Source organism: Lampetra fluviatilis, chromosome 52, assembly GCF_964198595.1.
Source record: "Lampetra fluviatilis chromosome 52, kcLamFluv1.1, whole genome shotgun sequence".
Taxonomy (NCBI): Eukaryota; Metazoa; Chordata; class Hyperoartia; order Petromyzontiformes; family Petromyzontidae; genus Lampetra; species Lampetra fluviatilis.
Genome location: NC_136326.1, coordinates 9,179,915 through 9,204,894, shown reverse-complemented (window position 1 = coordinate 9,204,894; position 24,980 = coordinate 9,179,915). Strand labels below are relative to the sequence as shown.

The following is a 24,980-nucleotide window of genomic DNA, read 5'->3' as shown; positions in this document are numbered from 1 at the left end:
GCGCTGACCAGATGTTAACTACCTCGCCTGGTATACAGGTCATGGGTTCGATCCTGACCCTGACGATGCCTGCTGCTGTATATTTGGAGTCTGCGTCTCTCTCTCTCTCTCCCCGTGGTGAGATGTTAACTACCTCGCCTGGTATACAGGAGGTCATGGGTTCGATCCCGACCCTGACGATGCCTGCTGCGGTATATTTGGAGTCTGCGTCTCTCTCTCTCTCTCCCGGTGGTGAGATGTTAACTACCTCTCCTGTTGTACAAGAGGTCGAGGGTGCGATCTTGACCCTGACGTCTGCTGTATATTGGAGTTTCTGTCTCTTTTCCCCCCAGATTTAGAATCAACATCACGCGTTTAGAATCAACATGGTTGCTATAAATGTCCACGTCATGCTGATGATGAGCCACTTCGTTGAGCTGTCATTGTGATGGCCAAGTCGCTTCTGAAAAAGAGCCATGCAGCTTAGTGGGGCCTGACCTGGTAACAATAAAAAGTTTAGTTGAGAATCAGAATCTGTATTTAGACTGGAAGAGGAGGAGGAATCCGATGAGCTACGGAGCCCTTAGTCACAGATGTCCATGAAGGGGGGCGGTGGTGAGAAAGTTACGACAGCAAACAATACAGCAACGATAGCGGTCCAAATTAGAGAAAAGGTAAGCAAGTCAATCAAGTTAGATAAATATTAAAAATGTATAAAGCTAATTGCATAAGTATTTCAAATATAAATCCTGCAGATTTTTCAACACTAAATGCAAGCCAGCGTCGACGTGCCAAAGTCGGCACACAAGGGTCGGCGTCGGCGCGCCCCCGGGTGCCACTCACTCTCGCAGAAGCCCCAGCGGGCGTCGCGCCCGTAGTCGTAGGTGGTGGCGCACCAGAGGCGGCCGTCGTCGCGCCCGTCGGTGGTGCAGGCAGCGTACTCGCGGCCCAGGAAGAGGAAGGGGAAGGCGCAGGGGGCGCCGTCGCCCGTGCCGCCCAGGGCCCGCAGCACTACGGCGCACAAACACAAAGGTCCCCCGCGTAGCCTTCTATCAGACCGTCGGGGCAAGTGCCGTGAGCGAGCGGCGCCTACGAAAGCCGGCAAGGCACACGAGGGGGTGTGGCCAGCACCACGCCCGACCGCCTTTGTCTCCCCAGTGGCGATGTTACAGCAACAGCAGCAGCAACAGCAGTAGAAGCAGCAACAGCAGTAGGAGCGCCGCACGCCGCCCCCTCGCACCTGGCGGGCTTTCCGTGGACGAGGAGCCGTCGTCACGGCTCCCGCCATCGTCGCGACGAGGTGAAGATTCGCTCTTCTCAGGCGACGACTCCTCCTCCTCCTCGTCCTCCCCGTGAGCAATGTCCGTCTCTTCTTCGGCCGTCCCTCCCGGCCTCTCCTCCTGCTCCTCCTCCTCCTCCTCCTCGTCGCTTCCGCCGCCGTCTGTCGGAGCGGTGGTACCGTCGGGAGTCACTTCCTCCTCCTGCTCCTCCTGCTGCTCCTCCTGCTCCTCCTCCTCGCCGCCCTCGTCGGCGCCCTCGTCGCCGCCCTCGTGGGCGCCCTCCAGACCCCCCGTGGGCCTCGCCGTCGCTCCTCTCGTCCGCACCGCCGTCATCGACTCCGTCTCCCAGGAGCCTCGCGTCGCTGCCCACGTCACCCTCATCCTGGTCATGGGGTCACGAGGTCACGTGTGAGGGACGCGAGTGGTGTGTGTGTGTGTAGTGAGTGGTGTGTGTGTGTAGCGAGTGGTGTGTGTGTGTAGCGAGTGGTGTGTGTGTGTGTAGCGAGTGGTGTGTGTGTGTGTGTAGCGAGTGGTGTGTGTGTGTGTGTAGCGAGTGGTGTGTGTGTGTGTGTAGCGAGTGGTGTGTGTGTGTGTGTAGCGAGTGGTGTGTGTGTGTGTGTAGCGAGTGGTGTGTGTGTGTGTAGCGAGTGGTGGTGTGTGTGTGTAGAGAGTGGTGTGTGTGTGTAGCGAGTGGTGTGTGTGTGTAGCGAGTGGTGTGTGTGTGTAGCGAGTGGTGTGTGTGTGTAGCGAGTGGTGTGTGTGTGTAGCGAGTGGTGTGTGTGTGTAGCGAGTGGTGTGTGTGTGTAGCGAGTGGTGTGTGTGTGTAGCGAGTGGTGTGTGTGTGTAGCGAGTGGTGTGTGTGTGTAGCGAGTGGTGTGTGTGTGTAGCGAGTGGTGTGTGTGTGTAGCGAGTGGTGTGTGTGTGTAGCGAGTGGTGTGTGTGTGTAGCGAGTGGTGTGTGTGTGTAGCGAGTGGTGTGTGTGTGTAGCGAGTGGTGTGTGTGTGTAGCGAGTGGTGTGTGTGTGTAGCGAGTGGTGTGTGTAGCGAGTGGTGTGTGTGTGTAGCGAGTGGTGTGTGTGTGTGTAGCGAGTGGTGTGTGTGTGTGTAGCGAGTGGTGTGTGTGTGTAGCGAGTGGTGTGTGTGTGTAGCGAGTGGTGTGTGTGTGTAGCGAGTGGTGTGTGTGTGTAGCGAGTGGTGTGTGTGTGTAGAGAGTGGTGTGTGTGTGTAGAGAGTGGTGTGTGTGTGCCGGTCCGCAGCTCACCTCCCCGTCCCGGTGCTCCGCGTCACCCCCTGCAACGAGAGAAACGGCGCCGGAGTCATGAGACCAGAGATGTTGACTACCTCGCCTGGTCTACAGGAGATCGTGGGCTCGATCCCGACCCTGACCACTGTATATTTGGGGTGTGCGTGTCTCTCTCTCTCGTGGTCGCGTGGATCTTTCTCCGATCCTCCGGTTTTTCCCTCCACGTTTAGAATCAACGTCAGCATCACGCGCTCACAGTATGTGGCTGCTGCTCTCAATGTCCACACGACGATGATGACGAGACACTTCGCTGTCATTTGTGATCGCCACGTCGCTTCTGAACAATAGCTACGTAGCTCAGTGAGCATTAACTGGTCAAATTAAATGAAAGATGTTATAGTTTAGCTTACAGTCTCAACGTGGCTCACGTGAGCAGCAGGGACATCGCATTGGAGATGTGTTGGTGTTGGTGTGGTTCCACTTCACTCCCAAACGTCCCTTGCTTGTCACGGAGCAGAGGCGCAAAGCAGCAGCGTCCTCCCTCCCCACTACGAGCCGCCTGCTCCCAGCTGACACCCCTGCCGGCCATATGTTACACCCCTGTGGTCCATATGTTACACCCCTGTGGTCCATATGTTACACCCCTGTGGTCCATATGTTACACCCCTGCCGGCCATATGTTACACCTGTCACATGTTACACCTGTCACATGTTACACCTGTCACATGTTACACCTGCCATATGTTACACCTGTCACATGTTACACTTGTCATGTTACATCTTTCATATGTTACACATGTCATGTTACACCTGCCATATGTTACACATGTCATATGTTACACATGTCATATGTTACACCTGCCATATGTTACACCTGACATATGTTACACATGTCATGTTACACCTGCCATATGTTACACATGTCATATGTTACACATGTCATATGTTACACCTGCCATATGTTACACCTGACATATGTTACACATGTCATGTTACACCTGACATATGTTACACATGTCATATGTTACACCTGCCATATGTTACACCTGCCATATGTTACACCTGACATAAGTTACACCTGACATATGTTACACCTGACATATGTTACACATGTCATATGTTACACCTGCCATATGTTACACCTGCCATGTTACACCCCTGAGGTCGGGGGCCTATCGCGACCCACACAGCCGATGTGTGGGCGACATCAACCAGCGGCATCATCACACAACTGCCTGATGATGCTTGCTGGTGGTTATTAACTACCCAACGAAACGTCGGACAACCCAATCGTTCAATGCGCGTCGCGCGGATCGCTCTGCCGACGACAGGAGCGGCGGCCCGTGGCCGCGGTGGCTCAGGCGAGGACGACTCAGGCGAGGACGACTCAGGCGAGGACGACTCAGGCGAGGACGACTCAGGCGAGGACGACTCAGGCGAGGACGACTCAGGCGAGGACGACGATTCGAGCGCGAGGGCGCGTGTCGGGGTGCAGGCGGGTGGAGGAGGGCGTTGACGACACAACGCTAGGCAGCGCTGAAGCGCCGGTGGACCGAGTAATTCGCCTCCCCGGAGAGCGCGCGCGCGAGAGCGAGCGAGCGAGAGAAGAGAGGTAACGTGGAATGTCCACAGGCGGCAGTGGGCCACGCGGCTCGCGCTGCGAAGCGGGCGACCCGAGTTCGACTCGCCGCTCAAGGCCCCCGGGGACGATTCGCTGAACCGGTCCTGAGCCTCCACCGCGGTCGACTCCCACTGGGGAGACAAAGGCGGCCGGGCGTGGCTGCTGCTGCTGCTCGCTAGCAGCGCCCGTCGAGGCGTGGACACGGGGGGGACATTTGACGGCAGGAACTCATTCGGTGAAGTCATCGCGCGTGACTTTAGCGAAAGAACCGTAGACCGCGGGGGGGGGGGGGAGACCACGGGGGGGGGGGGGGGGGAGACCACGGGGGGGGGGGGGGGGAGACCGCGGGGGGGGGGGGGGCACACGGGGGGGGGGGGGGGCACGCGGGGGGCTTCGTCGCGGAAGCAAAGCGGCCAGCAACAATGCGCCGCTCTGCGATGTTTGTGGCGGGTTCAGAGTGAAAGGCAGGAACGCTGCTGCAGTAGCAGCATCCCAACCCCAGTGCGCGGGCGCAGAGACTCGAGTTAAATCCCGCGGTAGATCGCGAAGTTTAAACTTTCTCGCAGTCCCCGAATTAAACCGAGAATCTCCGCCCCCCACCCGCCCCGCCATCAACATCCCACTGCGGGGCCCTCGCCTGAGCGGCTCGCCGGAAGCCTAGAGGAGGCCGCCGGTAGGGCGACCTAAGGCAAAGCGGCGTCGCCACCCCCCCCCAAAAGACGGGCTGGCGACGCCGGCCGCCGGGGCAGCGAAGGGCAGCGTGAGGGGCAGTGAGGGGCAGCGTGAGGGCAGCGTGAGGGGCAGTGAGGGGCAGCGTGAGGGCAGCTGACCGTGCGTGGAGCCGCAGGGGGAGACGAGGAGCAGCAGCAGCAGGAGGGGAGCGGCGCGCAGAGCTCCCATGTCTGACGCGGAGTGGAGAGGAGGCTGCCGAGCGCGCATGCACCTCCACAAAGACAAAGCTCCCCCCCACGCCCGTGTAGCCTCCACAGACTGCAGGGGCAAGTGCCGTGAGCAGCGAGGAGCAGCCGCCTATGATGGCCAGGAACGGCACGGGGGGTGGGGGGGCAGCACCGCGCCCGGCCGCCTTTGTCTCCCCAGTGACGATGTTTACTACACACTGAGTCGACCTAGGGGAGGCCCATCAAGAGACATCAATCGTCACCGGTGGCCGTGAGCCGGAATCGAACTCGGGTCGTCGGGTTCGTAACGCGGCGGCGCTAACCGCTGCCCCACCGCTCTCCCGCCTCCACCACCTCCGAATCCACCACGAGATCAGATCGGGCACGCCCAGCGGCCAGCGACAAACAGCACTCGCGAGGATGCTGAGAGCTGCGAGTTGACGCCTCGTAAGTTTTCGTTCAGATCGCGAAAGTAAAAGAAGAAGAATGTGTTGTCGTGCACCCTGCCTCCCTCCACCCGACACAGCCCATCGATAAAGTCGTCACGTGGCCAGGAGATGCTAACGACCTCGCCTGGTGTGCAGGAGGTCGTGGGTTCGATCCCGACCCTGACGCCTGCTGCTGCTGCTATTCGGAGTTTGCGTGTCTCTCATCATCATCACGGTGGCTACGAGATGCTGCTGCTGCTATTTGGAGTCTGCGTGTCTCTCTCATCATCATCATCACGTGTCTCTCTCTCCCCGTGGTCGCGTGGGGGTTCGTCTCTTGCCTCCACATTGAGGCTCAACGTCACCACGCTTGCAGAGTGGCTGGCTGCTGCTGTAAATCTTGACGACTTGAAGCTTCGTGACTGCGGGAATTCATCATCTTTGGGTTTTTCGGTAAAGTCACGTAGATAGGTTCAAAGAAAATAACAAAATACAACTGCGAAACGTCGAAATTCAACGGGTTTAGACTTAAGTTGACTCCCGTGTCGTGGTCGAATCTTGTAATCAAAAGTTCGTCTACTTCCTGTTGTCCAATCAATTCCAAATGAACTCAGATCCGGTGACGATGCGTGCCCGTATCTAAATCGGCATTAAATCATCAATTAATTGCCTCCTTTCAAGCAATTCAATTTGTTGCATGGACGGCGTATTAATTATATATTTTTGTTGGCAAAAAAACACTGTGGAGTCGGCTGGCACAAGAAACAGGCGCCAGTGACGCACTTCTCGGCCGTGAGTTAAACGAGGTTGTTAATATAACCGTTGTATTTAATAAAACAACTCTTTGAGGAGTTTATTTTTGTATTTTCTTTGAACCTATCGACGTGACTTTACCGAAAGACCCAAAGAATGTCAGCCACACGACGACGACGATGATGATGATGACGATGATGATGATGACGATGACGATGATGATGATGACGATGATGATGATGATGATGACGATGATGATGACGACGATGATGATGATGATGACGACGATGACGATGATGACGATGATGATGATGATGATGCTGCTAAGCCCACTTCGTCAGGCGACCATTTGTGGTTGCCAGGTCGCTTCAGACAAATCAGCTCACAGCTCGGTGCGCTTTACCCGGTGAGATCAACAAAACAGCCCAGTTTTATTTGTATGTTTATTTTAAAAGTGATTTGTTTCATCTTTGCACTCCTTCTTGTGTGTGTTGTTGTAACGTTCTGACCCCGCGCTTCATAGCTCATCGGATTCCTCCGGGATAAACGAATGCGATTGTGAAATGCGACCTCGTCCTCGGTGGCGTGAACTCTCAGCCGCGGCAAGGGCGGTGCATGTCGCGTCGCCCGCACACCGCCTCGCGCCTCCAGTGGGGGTGGGGGTGCTCGTGACACGGCGGCCTCCCATTGGCTGCCCGTGTTGTGATGACGTCACAGTGCCAACACAGAGCCGTGACCTCTTGCTGATGAACTCTGCTCTTAATGTTGAGTTATTTGACACCTATGTGACTTTACCGAAAGAACCAAAGAGTTCGGCTCCTCATGTTGAGTGCTGTCCTCAAAGACATTAGCTTCGTGAACGAGTTTCGTTGGTTTTAGTTGGTTTAAATTAACTATCCAAAGACTACCCCAAGAATTGCAATGCACAGCCGTCCACCCCTTATCAGTGCCCGCCCCCATCACAGCCCAACTCGGACCCTAGTGGTCACCCCGTGCCCTTATACATGTCAACGTTCATCCCGCAAAGTCGCATCGCAAGCGAGAAACACAGACAAATAGCCAATTGTTTTTGCCCGTGTTGAAACGGCTCTCCGCCGTATGAACCTCAAGACTGAATTTCCCTGCACAAGAATAGGGGGTAAGCCGTGTGGGGGTGACAGCGATGGGGACAGTGGAGACGCCCTTGCCACTTGCATTGGAAACGTTTTGGCTAATAAATTCGGTCTTAATCGTGAGTGCTTCTGTTAATGAGGTGTTTGTACATGAGCTTCGTGGACTAGTTCGTTCATTCGCTTTGTTAGTGGGGTGGAACGAATTACCCCAAGAATTGGAACCGGTGACACAAAGTCTTTGCCCATTGCAGCAGCAACGTTTTGGAATCACCCCACTTCCTCCCCTAATATCGTAAATCTGCCTTCAGAATTCACCCTCAAGCAGAAGATCGGTGCTGGATACAGAAGCCACATTTGCAAAATGTGCTTTGTAAATGTAATCCTTAAAAATGTATTGAGGGTAAAATTTTAATATGCAGATGTCATTTGTATTGAGGGCTGGCTACTTGTGTTTGTCTTGATGTGGTCTGGGGCTGTTCTTGCTGTCGTTTTACTGCCTTGCCCAAGCGTTGGATTTGACGATGCGATTAGAACTTGTATACTTTATTTATTTAAGGGACACCACGGTGGCTAGGAGATGTTCACAACCTCGCCTGGTATACAGGAGGTCGTGGGTTAGATTCCAACCCTTGACGCATGCTGCTGTATATTTGGAGTTTGCGTGTCTCTCTCTCTTCCCGTGGTCGCGTGGATTTTTCTCCGGCTCCTCCGGTTTTTCCTTCCACATTTAGAATTAATATCGCCACGCGTTTAAGATTATTAATATTATTATTTGGCTGCTATAAATGTCCACATGATAAGTGACTTCGTTGAACTATCATTTGTAACAAGAACTTCATAGCTCATCGGATTCCTCCTCCTGCAGTCGAAATGCAAATTCTGATGATTCTGATTTCAAGACTTTTCAGGAGGAACCTGCCAAGATTTCGCAGTAGGGGTGGGGGCGATAATTGCCGCTGGATAGGTTCCCAATCGAGGCATTTGCGGTGTTCAGTAATTCGTTAACATTTTTAACATTTGTGGCCTCTACTTTTTAACTCTTTTAACTATCTTTTTTTTATCAGGTAAGGGCCTCACTGAGCTGGTGTGTATCTCGTTCTCAGAAGCGACCTGGCTATTACAAATGACACCTCGACGAAATGGGCATATCATCACCCTCGTGTGGAAATTGACAGCAGCCAATATAATCTAAACGCGTGACGATGTTGATTATAAATGTGGAGGGGGAAACGGGAGGAGCCGGAGAAAAATCCACGCGACCACGGGGAGAGACACGCAAACTACAAATATACAGCAGCAGCAGGCGTCAGGGTGCTGTATATTAACGACCTCGCCTGTACACAAGGCGAGGTCGTTAACATCCCACCAGAGGCAGAGAGACACGCAAACTCCACATATACAACAGCAGCAGGCATCGACCGAGTCGGGATCGAACCCACGGCCTCCTGTATACCAGGCGAGGTAGTTAACATCTCCTAGCCACCGTAATGATGATGAGAGAGAGACACGCAAACTCCAAATACACAGCAGGCGTCAGGGTCAGGATCGAACCCACGACCTCCTGTACACCAGGCGAGGTAGTTAACATCTCCTAGCCACCGTGATGATGATGAGAGAGAGACACGCAAACTCCAAATACACAGCAGGCGTCAGGGTCAGGATCTAACCCACGACCTCCTGTACACCAGGCGAGGTAGTCAACATCTCCTAGCCACCGTGATGATGATGATGAGAGACACGCAAACTCCACATATACAGCAGCAGGCATCGACCGGGTCGGGATCGAACCCACGACCTCCTGTACACCAGGCGAGGTAGTCAACATCTCACCAGGCCCCCGTGGCGCCCCCTTGCGAAGCCTTCACGGGCCCTGGCCATGCGCACTGCTGGCGAGGCAGACGTCACGCATCTTCAGCACTGCTACTTGTTGTTGTTGGTGTACTTGCGCCCTACAGTGCATGTTGAGCTTCTTGCGCACCGTACGTAGCCAACCGTGCTAATTGGAGATTGCGGTTAATACCGCCGCAGTGATAACTGGGGCGGCCGATAGATTCGAATCGTGAACATCGTACGAATGTTCGAGCGCTGGCCCCTATAATCAGCCACCATCAGTGTCACTATCAGCGTCGCCTGTGGGCCGGGTACGTACGTATGTATGTTGAACTTCTTTCGCACCGTACGTAGCCAACCGTACTAATCGAAGGTACGGGCGATTGACAACAAACTCAACACAAAAGCAGTTTGTAAATAAACGAGTGTTCAATTTAGATGATGATTTAAAAGTGCATAGCTCCGGTCGCTTTCTAATGTGTGGGTGTGTGGTGTGTGTGGTGTATGTGGTGTGTGTATGGATATGTAGTGTTTGCGGTTTATGTGTGTGGTGTATGTGGAGTGTATGTGTGGGGTGTATGTGGTGTGTGTATGGATGCGTGGTGTGTATGGCGTATGTGTGTGGTGTGTGTGGTGTGTGTGGTTTATGTGTGTGTGGTGTGTAGTGTATCTGTGATGTGTGTGTGGTGTGTGTGGTGTATGTGTGGTCCATATGTGGTGTGTGTGTGGTGTGTGTGTGCTGCGTGCTGTGTGCTGCGTGCTGTGTGTGGTGTGTGTGGTGTGGTGTGTGTGCGGTGTGCGCTGTGTGTGTGCGCTGTGTGGTGTGTGTGTGGTGTGTGTGCTGTGTGTGGTGTGTGTGCGGTGTGCGCTGTGTGGTGTGTGTGTGTGCTGTGTGGTGTGTGCTGTGTGTGCTGAGTGGTTTGTGGCGCTAATTGCAGGCGACTTAATTGCTGTGGCAGGAGCTGTCGCGACGGGTATCGTGGCGGCGGCGGCGGCGCCGCTCAGAGCCGTAATTACTGGCGGGTGGGGGTGGCCGTGTGCTCGGCTAATTACGGCAATAACACACCCACACCCACACATACACACATACACACCCACACACTCCCCCACACACACACACCCCACACACATACACACACATACACACCCCCACACACACACCCCCCGCACACATACACCCCCCCCCCCCACACACACCCTCATACACACACACCCCCATACACACCCCCCACACACACATACACCCACACACACACACCCACACACATACACCCCCCACACACACACACACCCCCCCACACATACACCCCCCCCCCCACACACACACACCCCCACACACACACACGTGTGGGTGGCAGGGTTGAGACTGCAGCGGTCCCCAAACTTTGTGGCACCCGGGACCGGTGGCTTCGTGGAAGACCATTTTCTCACGGACCGTGGGGGGGGAGGGGGGGTCATCATTGGGTCATTCCCCCTTTTCAAAGAAGCTCTCCAGCGAGGTTTGTGTTTGACTCATTGTGGCTACTCGGGGTAGAGCTCGTGGCCTCACCAACACTGTGACTGCTGAGACGAGTGCGCGGTGCGGGAGAGAGGCGCGGACGTTAGTGGTGAATAATACAACAATGGGGGGGGGGGGGGGGGTCCACGCGCGGACTCACCGCTCTCACCTCGTGCTGCTGCGGCCCGGTCCCTAACAGGCCACAGACCGGGGGTTGGGGACCCTGGTTTAGAGTACAGATCACACGTGCACCACACACGTGCATCACACACGTGCATCTCACAGGTGCATCTCACACGTGCATCACACACGTGCATCTCACACGTGCATCTCGCACGTGCATCACACACGTGCATTTCGCACGTGCATCTCGCACGTGCATCTCGCACGTGCATATCGCACGTGCATCACGCACGTGCATCACGCACGTGCATCTCGCACGTGCATCACGCACGTGCATCTCGCACGTGCATCTCGCACGTGCATCTCGCACGTGCATCACACACGTGCATCTCGCACGTGCATCTCGCACGTGCATCTCGCACGTGCATCACGCACGTGCATCACACACGTGCATCTCACACGTGCATCTCACACGTGCATCACACACGTGCATCTCACACGTGCATCACACACGTGCATATCACACGTGCATCTCACACGTGCATCACACACGTGCATCTCACACGTGCATCTCACACGTGCATCACACACGTGCATCTCACACGTACATCACGCACGTGCATGACGCACGTGCATCACGCACGTGCATCTCGCACGTGCATCTCGCACGTGCATCACGCACGTGCATCTCGCACGTGCATCTCGCACGTGCATCTCGCACGTGCATCACACACGTGCATTTCGCACGTGCATCTCGCACGTGCATCTCGCACGTGCATCTCGCACGTGCATCACGCACGTGCATCACGCACGTGCATCACGCACGTGCATCTCACACGTGCATCACTCACGTGCATCACTCACGTGCATCATACACGTGCATCACGCACGTGCATCACGCGCGTGCATCACACACGTGTATTAGCTGTGTGGATAGAGAACAGGACATTATCTCGCTCCCCGTGAGTAATGCACCACCTTGCGTCGGGGAACGACCCAGTAAAGACAAAGTCAGAACAGGACCGGGTCAGATACCACGCGCCACTGATGGTGGCCGGGAATCGGACACCGAATTGTTTCTATAATTATTTATTGGCGCTCGTTTAGCCAGGAAAGCCTCGCAACAGTTTCGAGACTTCTTTTCAGGAGGTTCCTGCCAAGTTTGTCGAGGCAAGGGAGCGATGCTGCCGCTGCTGCTGTTGTTGATGTTACTGCTGCTGTTCTTGATGCTGTTGATGTTGTTACTGCTGTTGTTGTTGCTGCTGTTGTTGATGTTGTTGCTGTTGTTGATGTTGTTAATGTTGATACCGTTGCTGTTGCCGCTGCTGCTGTTGTTGATGTTGTTACTGTTGCTGTTGTTGCTGTTGTTAATGTTGATACCGCTGCTGCTGCTGTTGTTGCTGTTGTTGACGTTGTTACTGCTGCTGTTGTTGATGTTGTTACTGCTGCTGTTGTTGATGCGTTCAGTCTACCTACTGTCATCACCCAGGAATGTCTCTCCTTAACGCTCGTGACGTCACTCCACATCAACCAGCGCCCCTCATTAATATTCATGAGCAGGTGACGTCTTCCAAATGCCCCCCCTTTATTCATAATAATTAGCGGGTGACGTCACTCCACATGGGGACCGAGGCGCCTCCTCCCCCCTCCTCGGCGTCAACTCACAACCCTCACGACAAAGGCAGAAGCCTCACGTCATCACGCGATCTCCGTCACGCTGTTGAGACATCAAAGTAAAAAGGACGTCGTGATGAACAAGGGATTATAACCCTTACATGAAACAAGTCTGTGTCACCGCGCCCTTACTAAGTGCACACCAATAGATGCAATGAATATCACGTCGCGGTCTGCTTGTCGCTTGCAAGTTTCAGATTTACTGCAATACAACGGGCATAAGTAGTGTATAGTGTAGTGTATATAGTAGTGTATTGTACTGTGTAGTGTAGTGTAGTTGTGTAGTGTATAGTAGTGTATAGTGTAGTGTATATTGTATAGTGTGTAGTGTATAGTACTGTGTAGTGTAGTTGTGAAGTGTATAGTAGTGTATAATGTAGTGTGTAGTAGTGTATAGTGTAGTGTATAGTGTAGTGTAGAGGGTAGTGTATAGTGTTGTGTATAGTACTGTGTAGTGTAGTGTAGTTGTGTAGTGTATAGTAGTGTATAGTGTAGTGTATAGTAGTGTATTGTGTAGTGTGTAGTAGTGTATAGTGTAGTGTAGAGGGCAGTGTATAGTGTTGTGTATAGTACTGTGTAGTGTAGTTGTGTAGTGTATAGTAGTGTATAGTGTAGTGTATAGTAGTGTATAGTGTAGTGTGTAGTAGTGTATAGTGTAGTGTAGAGTGTCGTGTATATTGAACTTCTTTCGCACCGTACGTAGCCCAGGGCGCTAATCGAGGGTGGAATGACACCGGAGCGGCTCTCGAGCGCCACTCGCGCGGCGTGGGACGATTCCAATCAAAGTCGGGGAGACACCGCAGGGGGCTGCCATTAGAGCAGACAAATCACCCTGCACCCCCCCACCCTGCACTACCCCCCCTCCACCCCCCCCACCCTGCACCACCCCTCTTACCCCCCACCCTGTACCACCCCCCACCCTGCACTCCCCCCCCAACCCTGCACCCCCCCACCCTGCACCACCCCCCACCCTGTACCACCCCACACCCTGCACCCCCCACCCTGCACCCCCCACCCTGCACCACCCCCCACCCTGCACCCCCCCCCCCCCACTTACAACTGCCCAGTAGCAGCGTCCTTCACGAGCCTCCTCTACAGAGGCCGATCTTGACACCGCTGGTACCAGTCATCGGCAAGTCCACTCAGCTCTACATCCTCCCGTACCGCATCACTCCATCTCTTTAGCAGCCCGTGCCGTGTCCGTTTAGCCGCCTCGATCAGTCCAAACAGAAGCTGCTTGGGCACGCGGTGGCCGGGCATGAGGGCTACGTGACCCAGCCACCGCTGCCTCGCCTGCTCCCCCCACCCTCCTCCTCCACCACCCCCCTCCCCTACCCCCAACCTCCACCACCCCCACCACCCCCACCCTCCTCCTCCACCACCACCACCCCCCTCCCCTACCCCCCACCCTCCACCACCCCCACCACCACCACCCCCACCCTCCTCCTCCACCACCACCACCCCCCTTCCCTACCCTCACCCTCCACCACCCCCACCACCCCCCTCCATCCTCTTCCACCACCACCACCACCCTCCTCCTCCACCACCACCACCCCCCTCCCCTACCCCCCACCTTCCACCACCCCCCTCCATCCTCCTCCACCACCACCCTAGGTCGACTCAGCCTCAAATGAGTACTTGGTACGGTGTGTAAACATCCTCACTGGGGAGACAAAGGCGGTAGTGAGTGGTGCTAGCCACTTATCCCATCATGCACCTTTCCGGCCATCACAGGCGCTGCTACTCGCCCCAATACTTGCCCCAAGAGTCTGTTAAGGCTACACGGGAGATCTTTGTCTTTGTGTGTCTGTGTGGAAGTTGTCGGGACCTGCCGATGCCGCGTGTGACGGGAAAGCGGCCAAATGATGGCGCACACGCGGGAAACCACAACAACTCCTCCTCCTCCTCCTCACCTCCACCACGACGACCGCTCCCTGCCCCACCCCGTGCCCTCCCGCTCACCCCACAACACTCACCACACTCACTACTCACCACAATACTCACCACAACACTCACCACACTCACTACTCACCACACCACCTTCACAACACTCACTACTCACCACCTTCACAACACTCACCACTCAGCACACCACCTTTACAACACTCACCATAACACTCACCACACTCACTACTCACCACACCACCTTCACAACACTCACCACTCAGCACATCACCTTTACAACACTCACCACCTTCACCACAACACTCACTACTCACCACACCACCTTCACAACACTCACTACTCACCACACCACCTTCACAACACTCACCACTCAGCACACCACTTTCATAACACTCACCACAACACCTTCACAACACTCACCACAACACTCACAACACTAACTACTCACCACACCACCTTCACAACACTCACTACTCACCACCTTCACAACACTCACCACAACATCCTCACAACACTCACCACTCAGCACACCACCTTCACAACACTCACCACCTTCACCACAACACTCACCACAAAGACAAAGACGGCCCGTATAGCCTGAACAGACTGCTGCTGGCAAGTGGCACCGATGAAGGCCGCCAGGGCACGCGAGGGGTTGGGTGCCCAGCACCACGCCCGACTGCACCAGGTACTCATTTCAGGCCGAGTCGAACTAGGGGAGGCCCAGGACCGATTAAGATAATCGTCACCGATCATAGGTCGTCATCGGCAAAAATCGAAATCAGGTCGCCGGGTTCGTATTGTAGCGCGATAACCGTTGCACCCACCGCTCCCCATTCAAGCACACGACAGCTCACCAACACCCCCCCTCCCAGCCGCCACATCACCCCCACAGTCGCCACCTGCAGCAGGGCCGGGCGGGGAGGCGCCCACACAGGAGCACGATCACCGCGGAGATGGAACGGTGGAATTTAGAGGTCGTGCGCCATAGCTCGCCGAATCGTCGTGACGGATGGAGATGGCCTCGGGGAGGCCCTTCATCCAGCAGTGGAGAGACCCTGGAGGATGATGATGACGAAATACATGGACTCCTCGACTTACGGACGTACGACTTACAAACTTAAAAAAAGAATAAACCTGGTCCATATGTTCAGTTGCCTGATCAATCACCGCGCAATAGATGGCGGTGGTGGCATCTACATTTGCAGAACATGAGGAACCAGTGGCATCTACATCTACAGAACGTGAAGAACCAGTGGCATCTACATCTGCAGAACATGAAGAACCAGTGGCATCTACATCTACAGAACGTGAAGAACCAGTGGCATCTACATCTTCAGAACATGAAGAACCAGTGGCATCTACATCTGCAGAACATGAACCAATGGCATCTACATCTACAGAACGTGAAGAACCAGTGGCATCTACATCTGCAGAACGTGAAGAACCAATGGCATCTACATCTGCAGAATATAAAGAACCAGTGGCATCTACATCTGCAGAACATAAAGCACCAGTGACATCTACATCTGCAAAACATGAAGAACCAGCGGCACTACATCTACAGAACATGAAGAACCAGCGGCATCTACAGAACATGAAGAACCAGTGGCATCTACATCTACAGAACGTGAAGAACCAGTGGCATCTACATCTTCAGAACATGAAGAACCAGTGGCATCTACATCTGCAGAACATAAAGAACCAGTGGCATCTACATCTGCAAAACATGAAGAACCAGCGGCACTACATCAACAGAACATGAAGAACCAGCGGCATCTACAGAACATGAAGAACCAGTGGCATCTACATCTGCAAAACATGATGAACCAGTGCCATCTACATCTGCAGGACATGAATAACCAGTGGCATCTACATCTGCAGGACGTGAATAACCAGTGGCATCTACATCTGCCGAACATGAAGAACCAGTGGCATTTACATCTGCAGAACATGAAGAACCAGTGGCATTTACATCTGCCGAACATGAAGAACCAGTGGCATCTACATCTGCAGAACATGAATAACCAGTGGCATCTACATCTGCAGGACGTGAATAACCAGTGGCATCTACATCTGCCGAACATGAAGAACCAGTGGCATTTACATCTGCAGAACATGAAGAACCAGTGGCATCTACATCTGCAGAACATGAAGAACCAGTGGCATCTACATTTGCAGAACATGAAGAACTAGTGGCATCTACATCTGCAGAACATGAAGAACCAGTGGCATCTACATCTACAGAACGTGAAGAACCAGTGGCATCTACATCTGCAGAACATGAACAACCAGTGGCATCTACATATGTAGAACATGAAGAACCAGTGGCATCTACATCTACAGAACGTGAAGAACCAGTGGCATCTACATCTGCAGAACATGAACAACCAGTGGCATCTACATCTACAGAACGTGAAGAACCAGTGGCATCTACATCTGTAGAACATGAACAACCAGTGGCATCTACATCTACAGAACGTGAAGAACCAGTGGCATCTACATCTGCAGAACATGAAGAACCAGTGGCATCTACATCTGCAGAATATGAGGAACCAGTGGCATCTACATCTACAGAACGTGAAGAACCAGTGGCATCTACATCTACAGAACGTGAAGAACCAGTGGCATCTACATCTGCAGAACGTGAAGAACCAATGGCATCTACATCTGCAGAACATAAAGAACCAGTGGCATCTACATCTGCAGAACATAAAGAACCAGTGGCATCTACATCTGCAAAACATGAAGAACCAGCGGCACTACATCTACAGAACATGAAGAACCAGCGGCATCTACAGAACATGAAGAACCAGTGGCATCTACATCTGCAGAACATGATGAACCAGTGCCATCTACATCTGCAGGACATGAATAACCAGTGGCATCTACATCTGCAGGACGTGAATAACCAATGGCATCTACATCTGCAGAACATGAAGAACCAGTGGCATCTACATCTGCAGAACATGAAGAACCAGTGGCATCTACATCTGCAGAACATGAAGAACCAGTGGCATCTACATTTGCAGAACATGAAGAACCAGTGGCATCTACATTTGCAGAACATGAAGAACCAGTGGCATCTACATCTTCAGAACATGAAGAACCAGTGGCATCTACATCTGCAGAACATGAAGAACCAGTGGCATCTGCATCTGCAGAACATGAAGAACCAGTGGCATCTACATTTGCAGAACATGAAGAACCAGTGGCATCTACATCTGCAGAACATGAAGAACCAGTAGCATCTACATCTGCAGAACATGAAGAACCAGTGGCATCTACATCTGCAGAACATGAAGAACCAGCGGCATCTACATCTGCAGAACATGAAGAACCAGTGGCATCTACATCTGCAGAACATGAAGAACCAGTGGCATCTACATCTGCAGAACATGAAGAACCAGTGGCATCTACATCTACAGAACATGATAAACCAGTGGCATCTACAACACATGAAGAACCAGTGGCATCTACATCTGCAGAACATGAAGAACCAGTGGCATCTACATCTGCAGAACATGAATAACCAGTGGCATCTACATCTGCAGAACATGAAGAACCAGCGGCATCTACATCTACAGAACATGATAAACCAGTGGCATCTACAAAACATGAAGAACCAGTGGCATCTACATCTGCAGAACATGAAGAACCAGTGGCATCTACATCTGCAGAACATGAAGAACCAATGGCATCTACATCTGCAGAACATGAAGAACCAATGGCATCTACATCTGCAGAACATGAAGAACCAATGGCATCTATATCTCCAGGAGATTATGCGTGTAAAACCATTCCCCGTGTTTAGTGTACATGTGTTGGGGCCGCTGGCCCCCGCGGTCCCTCCTGGCTGCTCAAATATGTGGGGGCCGTTGGCCCCCGGGGTCTCTCTCTCACGCATCCCCTATTCCGTTCGCGTTGCCACACCGCCCTAATACCCGCTAAGGTGTCGCCGGCATTCGAACGCGACGCCCCTACTCATCCAGCCTCACGCAGCGCTCCCCCGCTGCGAGCATACGTACGCACAGCATGATCAATCAAACGCCATACACCGTTACGTACAGCTCTCGCACGCTGCGAGCGTGTGCCCGTCTACCGCCCTGTGCAGCACTCGTCTCCACGTTGAATAACCACGTTACCAATCGCGCACCTGTATCATACACGGAGCGAACGTACGCACACCCACACACACACACGCAGCTCCGTCCACTCCAACTCAACACTGATTACTCACGTTATGATTGCGCACCTGTAACAGGACCCTGCGGGGTGGGCTGGTAGGAATAATACTTAGTACCGGTACAGGGATATCGACCGGGTATAGAGGAGTTAAAGAAAAAATTATCGTGCACAAATAAGGCGATTAAATGTATCTCGTCTCTGTGTTAATAAGCCTCCCGCACTAGGCCTCGCGAAGCCTGCCACACTAGGCCTCGCGAAGCCTACTGCACTAGGCCTCGCGAAGCCTTCTCTGCAGTAGACTTAGCGAAGCCTTCTGCACTAGGCCTCGCGAAGCCTCTGCACTAGGCCTCGAGAAGCCGCGCTTTTCGTGCACAAATAAGGCGATTAAATGTATCTCGTCTCTGTGTTAATAAGCCTGCCGCACTAGGCCTCGTGAAGCCTGCCGCACTAGGCCTCGCGCCGTGCTTTTCGTGCACAAATAAGGCGATTAAATGTATCTCGTCTCTGTGTTAATAAATGTTTCTTGTCTCTCTGTTAAAAAAACGTGCTGCGTTTCAGTAAAGTAATTTTTTAAATAAACGTGCTGCGTTTCAGTAAAGTAATTTTGAAGCGAAGTTGAAAGTTTTGCTGTGATGCGCCGGAAGCGACGGCCATCTTGTTTAATTCACAGATCGCAGGGGGAGCGGGCGGCCATCTTGTCGGATAGGGTCATGCCAAGTGTTTGCAGTAGGGGGCGATGTTGATACACGGACGGACGGACGGACGGACGCATTAATCTATTGGTGGTCTGGTCCACTTCGTTCCTACCAGTATAATACATAGAGTGAACGCACGCGCACACACGCAGCTCCACACGCGACACCCACTCTCGCGCCGCTCTGCACAGCGCTCCCACGAGGCGAGCCGCTGTATACGCAGCACCACACGCGTTCACACTTCTCAACGAGATCACACGAGGCCACGATCAGCTATTAATGATTTATTGTCTGCTACCTGGGACTTGTTGTTAAATCAGTATGAGTCGACGAGGCTGGCCTACGCTGATACCTTTATGCCTATTCCCGATTTATCTGCTTATGATCCTAATTCACCTTCTTACTCACGGTTAGGTGCCCACGGCGGTCCGTTGATCCCGTGCTCGCAGCGTACCTCGATGCGTCGCACGGACGTCCGGGTCGCTGGGCTGGAGAACGTCTCGTGGCCTGATGCTGGAGCAAAAAGAGGGATCTCCCGTTTTCGCCCCCTTTTTATCGTCCCTACATCAAAGGGATGCTGCTCCGCCTGTGGTGGTCCCCTCCCAGTTTTTATTTAACAATGGGCGCACGCCCGTTAGGGCGCGTACGGCAGTTCCTTTGCTATGCTAATCAGATGCGCTGCGTGTTTTCTAATTATGCTCCTCCATAACAATGCTTATGTGCGGCGCTTTTTCTAATTATGCTCCTCCATCACAATGCTTATGCCCCTCTGCCTGCCCCGTCGATACTTGCGTGTGTGGGGTGCGTTTCAACCGCGGTGGCCGAGTGGCCCCTCGCCGCGACCTTGCAATCTTAATGCCGGTCGCAGCGCCGCGAAGTAGCATCGGGGGAGGTCGTCCAAGTCCCTGGTCACCGAAAACCGTGAAAGCTATCCCGATAAGGGCTTCTCGGATTAAAACCGGTCGGCCAGGTGACTTGCCCTCGGAGCTCTATGGGGGGGAGAAATGCGTGCGGGTGTGGTCATGTGAGGTGAGGTGGCGAAGTCGGGGACGGTGCGCCCGTCGAGCGGCTTCGTGGCGGCGGCATCACACATGCCGTACAACACGTTTCGAATCGACAGGAGTAAAGTTAGAATTTCGAACAAATCGACTTATGAGCAGACATCGGAACCTAACTCGTTCGTAAGTAGAGGAGTCCCTGTATGCGTGCTTTGCTCACCCAGGTCAGGCAGAGGCTTCTCCATAAACTATAAATGCGAAAGCCCTTTGGTCCCCATTTAAATTCCACATTGCTATGACGAGGGCGAGTCCATCCATAGGACAACCCACTTTTGAATTCCCCCCCCCTCCCCTGCCCAGAATGCGGTGCTAATTTTAATCGACCCCGGGAGTGGGTGAGGGATGATGATGGGCCGAGACAACCAATGCCAGCCAAGGTTTGAACTTGCGACCTTGTTTGTGATCGCGAGCCACTCGCTCTGCCACTGGGCCACGCAGCCGGAGTGAAACTCGGAGCTGGCTCGGAGCTGGCTCGGAGCTGGCTCGGAGCTGGCTCGGAGCTGGCTCGGAGCTGGCTCGGAGCTGGCTCGGAGCTGGCTCGGAGCTGGCTCGGAGCTGGCTCGGAGCTGGCTCGGATCGGATTCGGTGAATGGCGATAGGAGGCTCGCCGAGCTCCTCGGCGGCAACACGAAGTGGCACCGAAACTCGCATTGCTGTTTCAACTGCCGCACCGGGAGATCGCTCGGCAGTGGTGACCGCCTGGTTGCAGAGTCCAGCCGGCACGCGCTGACCGTGACGCCTTTGTAACAACAACAACAACAACGCAGACAATGGGGGGAGGGTTTCTACAAAACTCGTTCCCTTCGCTTTATTGGTGCAGAAATCACCCCGAATACAAAGATCCCCCGTGTAGTCTTAACAGGCTGTTGGAGAAAGTGCTGTTGGCGAGCATCTATGATGGCTGGCACGGCACAGGAGGAGGTGGGTTGCCAGCACCACGCCCGGCCGTCTTTGTCTCCCCAGTGGTGATATTTTTACACATCGTACCAGGTACTCATTTGAGTCTGAGTCGACCTAGGGGAGGAGGCCGAGAACCGATTTAGATCATCGTCACCGATGTTGGTCGCGAACGGGAATCGAACTCGGGTCACCGGGTTCGTAGCACATCGCACGAACTACGATGCCACCGCTTTCCCCCACCGCCCCCACCGCCCCCCCCACCACCACCCCCCCCACCATCCCCCCCACCACCCCCCCACCATCCCCCCCACATTCCCTCACTCAAGGTGAGCGGAGACTGCCAAACCTCATCCCAATGCCGAGACATTCCTCTGCAAAGGACTCCATTGGGATCCCACAGCCGCTCGTTGTTTGTAGTTTGTTGTCCTTCCCCTCCGCACCTCCGATTAGCGCGGTTGGCTATGCACGGTGCGAAGGAATTCAACATGCATACACTATACACTACACTATACACTACACTATACACTACACTACTACACTACACTATACACTATACACTACACTATACACTACTACACTACACTATACACTACACTATACACTACACTATACACTACACTATACACTACACACCACTACACATTGCCCGTACCCCCTACTACGTAAAACCTGGCAGGACCGCTCCGAAAGAAAGTCTTAAGACTGGACAAGGTTTACCCGGGTAACCAAGTGTGATCACGGCGACGATAATAACACATCAATTACAAAACAACTGCACAACCACATTCCCCCATCATCACCACACTGCGCCACGGTGATTACAACCCAGCCAGCACTCTCTCCTCCAACATCACCACCAGCCCCACGACCACCACCACCAGCCACACTGCCACCACGACCACCACCACCACCAGCCCCACGACCACCACCACCACCAGCCCCACGACCACCACCAGCCACACCACCACCAGCAGCCACACTGCCATCACCACCACCATCCCCACGACCACCACCACCACCAGCAGCCCCACGACCACCACCACCACCAGCCCCACGACCACCACCAGCCCCACGACCACCACCACCACCAGCAACACGACCACCACGACCACCACCACCACCAGCCCCACGACCACCACAACCACCACCACCAGCAGCCCCACGAGCACCACCACCACCACCAGCCACACTGCCACCTCCACGATCACCGCCAGCCGCACCACCACCACCACCGTGACCCCCACCCCATCTATGACATTTACACACCAAACGCCACCACCGCCACCACCTCCTTCCTCCTCCTCCTCGTCGCCGTCGTCGCCGTCCTCACCCAGGATGGCCCTCACAGTTCACAGGCTCTGGAAGGTCCACGCGTCCCCCTGCACCCCCCACGGCTCCCCAGCGCTCCCAGGCCCATCGTCGTAGAGCACCTCCAGGCCAGACCGGCACAGGAGGGCCGGCGGCTGCTGCCTGTAGGCCAGGCCGAGCATCTCATGCCGGTGGCTCTGCTCAGGAAAGGCCTCGTGCAGGCCCGCGCGGTCTAAGGGGCTGTGCGGATCGAAAGGCGATGCCGCCAAAGGGGCACGGGCCACCCCGATGGCGCGGGGCCCGGCCTCGGGCCACCTCGCGACGACCTCGGGCGGCCCGGCGAGGCCGTCGCACTGCAGGCCCAGGCCCGGCGAGTAGGCCTCGGGCTCGTGGTGTGGGCCGGCGGGCCCGTAATAGGCCAGGGGGAGGCCGTGGAAGGGGCCCTCCACCTCGCCGGGCCGAGGAGGAGGAGTGGCCCCGGGGGGCCTTCCCGTGGCCACCTTCTCCAGCAGCTGGCGGCACTTGGCACGGCGGTTTTTGAACCAAACCTGGGGGGGACGGGACAGAGGCGCCACCAGGGTGGCTGTGAGTCGTTAACTACCTCGCCTGGTCTACAGGAGGTCGTGGGTTGGATCTCTACCCAGACGCCCGCTGTGTATTTCGCGTTTGCGTGTCTCCCTCCCTCTGCACATTTATAATCGACATCACTACGCGTTTCGAGTTCTGTATTTGGCTGATATAAAATCCCGCACGATGACGATGACAAGCCACTTGGTTGAGCCATCATTTGTGGCCAGGTCGCTTACGAAAAAGAGCTACACAGCTCAGTGGGGCCTGATGAAATACAAAAAGAAGTCGTTTAATCGCTTAAATCCGCCGTGTAGCGCACCCAAGAGGGGCAGGACTAGTGCTGTGAAGCGAGCACCTACGAAGTCCGGCGCGGCGCGCCTACGAAGAGGTGGTGCGGCCAAAGAACACTCCACCCCTGGCCGCCTTTGTCTCCCCCAGTGCCGATGGGCTGTTGTGTTGTCGCTTTTTAAATGCTGCACCAGATACTCATTTGTGGCCCAGTCGACCCAGGAGAGGAGCGGGCCCGGCTCGAGATGGCAGTCGGCACCGCGCGGCCGCACGCGCCTCTTCACGGCCGGCTCGGAAACCGGTCACCAGCTGATAGTGGTCACCGGTTCGGAAAAGGTCGGCACGCGGCCGTCGTGCCCACGGTGATATTGTCCGGGGGAGGTGGCGAGCGCACCTCGGTGGCGTAGCGTGGGGGGGGGGGCACCATCCTGGTGGTCAAAGCCACGGGTTGGGGGCCCCCCTTGACAGCCACCACGAGAGACGTTTTCAACAACAACAACAACGTCAACAACAGTGTCAACAAGTGTCAACAAGAACAACAATGTCATCAACAACAAGAAGTGTCAATAACAACAACAGTGTCAACAACAACAAATGGAAATGTTTCATTTATGTCCCACGTATTTATTTGAATTCGATTAGAGCGGTAAATGTTACATTTGTAAAGAAGTGCTGCTGCTGCTACCGCTACTACGGGGTTGTCAGTGGCGGCATTTTTGCGAAGACGGAGGAGCGCCACTTTACAGCGTTAAATGTTGGAGACCGCGAACTCGAACGCCAACGATGTGATTGGGACAAGAGGAGGCCGCGATACAGAATGAACTGAGAAACTGTTTTTCTATTTAACCAGCTAAGGGCCCGACTGAGCTGTGTAGCTCGTTCTCAGAAGCGACAACGTAGAAATGTATAGCAGCAGCCAATTACTCTGAAGGCGTAGAAACGTTGATTCTTCATGTGGAGGGAAACCCGGAGAAAAATCCACGCGACCACACATCAACACCGCTCCTCCGTTTGTGTGGCCCGAAACCGTACGTATTGTGCGACGTTTCGGACGATGGGCCTTCTGCGCGACGGCAAGTTCAGCACCGAACTGGCGCGGATCGATTCTTGGGGCTCGTACAATTACACACAGCTCATCAGCGAGCCCATTGCCAGCACCACCACGCTGCCCGGCTTCCACTACACACAGCTCATCAGCGAGCCCATTGCCAGCACCACCACGCTGCCCGGCTTCCACTACACACAGCTCATCAGCGAGCCCACCACCACACTGCCCCGCTGCCTGGCTTCCACTACACACAGCTCATCAGCGAGCCCACCACCACACTGCCCCGCTGCCATCGCCCATGGCAGCAATGGGCGGCGCTCCAGAGGAACGGCACGAAACCGCGAGACCACGGGATGGATGGACGAGAGGAGAGTTGAGAGAGACTTTGGCTACAAACTCTGAACCGTGAAGGTGGTCAGTGTGTGGTGTGTGGGTGGGTGGTGTGTAGATGGTGTGTGGGTGGTGTGTGGCTGGGTGGTGTGTGGGTTGTAGTTTGGGTGTGGGTGGTGGGTGTGTGGGTCGTGTGTGGGTGGGTGGTGTGTAGATGGTGTGTGGGTGGTGTGTGGTGTGTGGTGTGTGGG

At 54.5% G+C, this 24,980-nt stretch overlaps 1 protein-coding gene across 1 annotated transcript in view; it reads right to left on the bottom strand.

The window, feature by feature from the left end:
- Positions 1 to 5,070, bottom strand: part of LOC144949154 (protein sel-1 homolog 1-like) — a 39,833-nt gene extending 34,763 nt beyond the window's left edge. The window contains 5 exon segments of the mRNA XM_078879033.1: positions 823 to 990; positions 1,220 to 1,550; positions 1,552 to 1,641; positions 2,520 to 2,548; positions 4,953 to 5,070. Of these exon segments, the coding sequence (XP_078735159.1) occupies positions 823 to 990; positions 1,220 to 1,550; positions 1,552 to 1,641; positions 2,520 to 2,548; positions 4,953 to 5,061 (727 nt within the window). The 5' untranslated portion in view covers positions 5,062 to 5,070.
- Between the last annotated feature and the right edge of the window lie 19,910 nt (positions 5,071 to 24,980).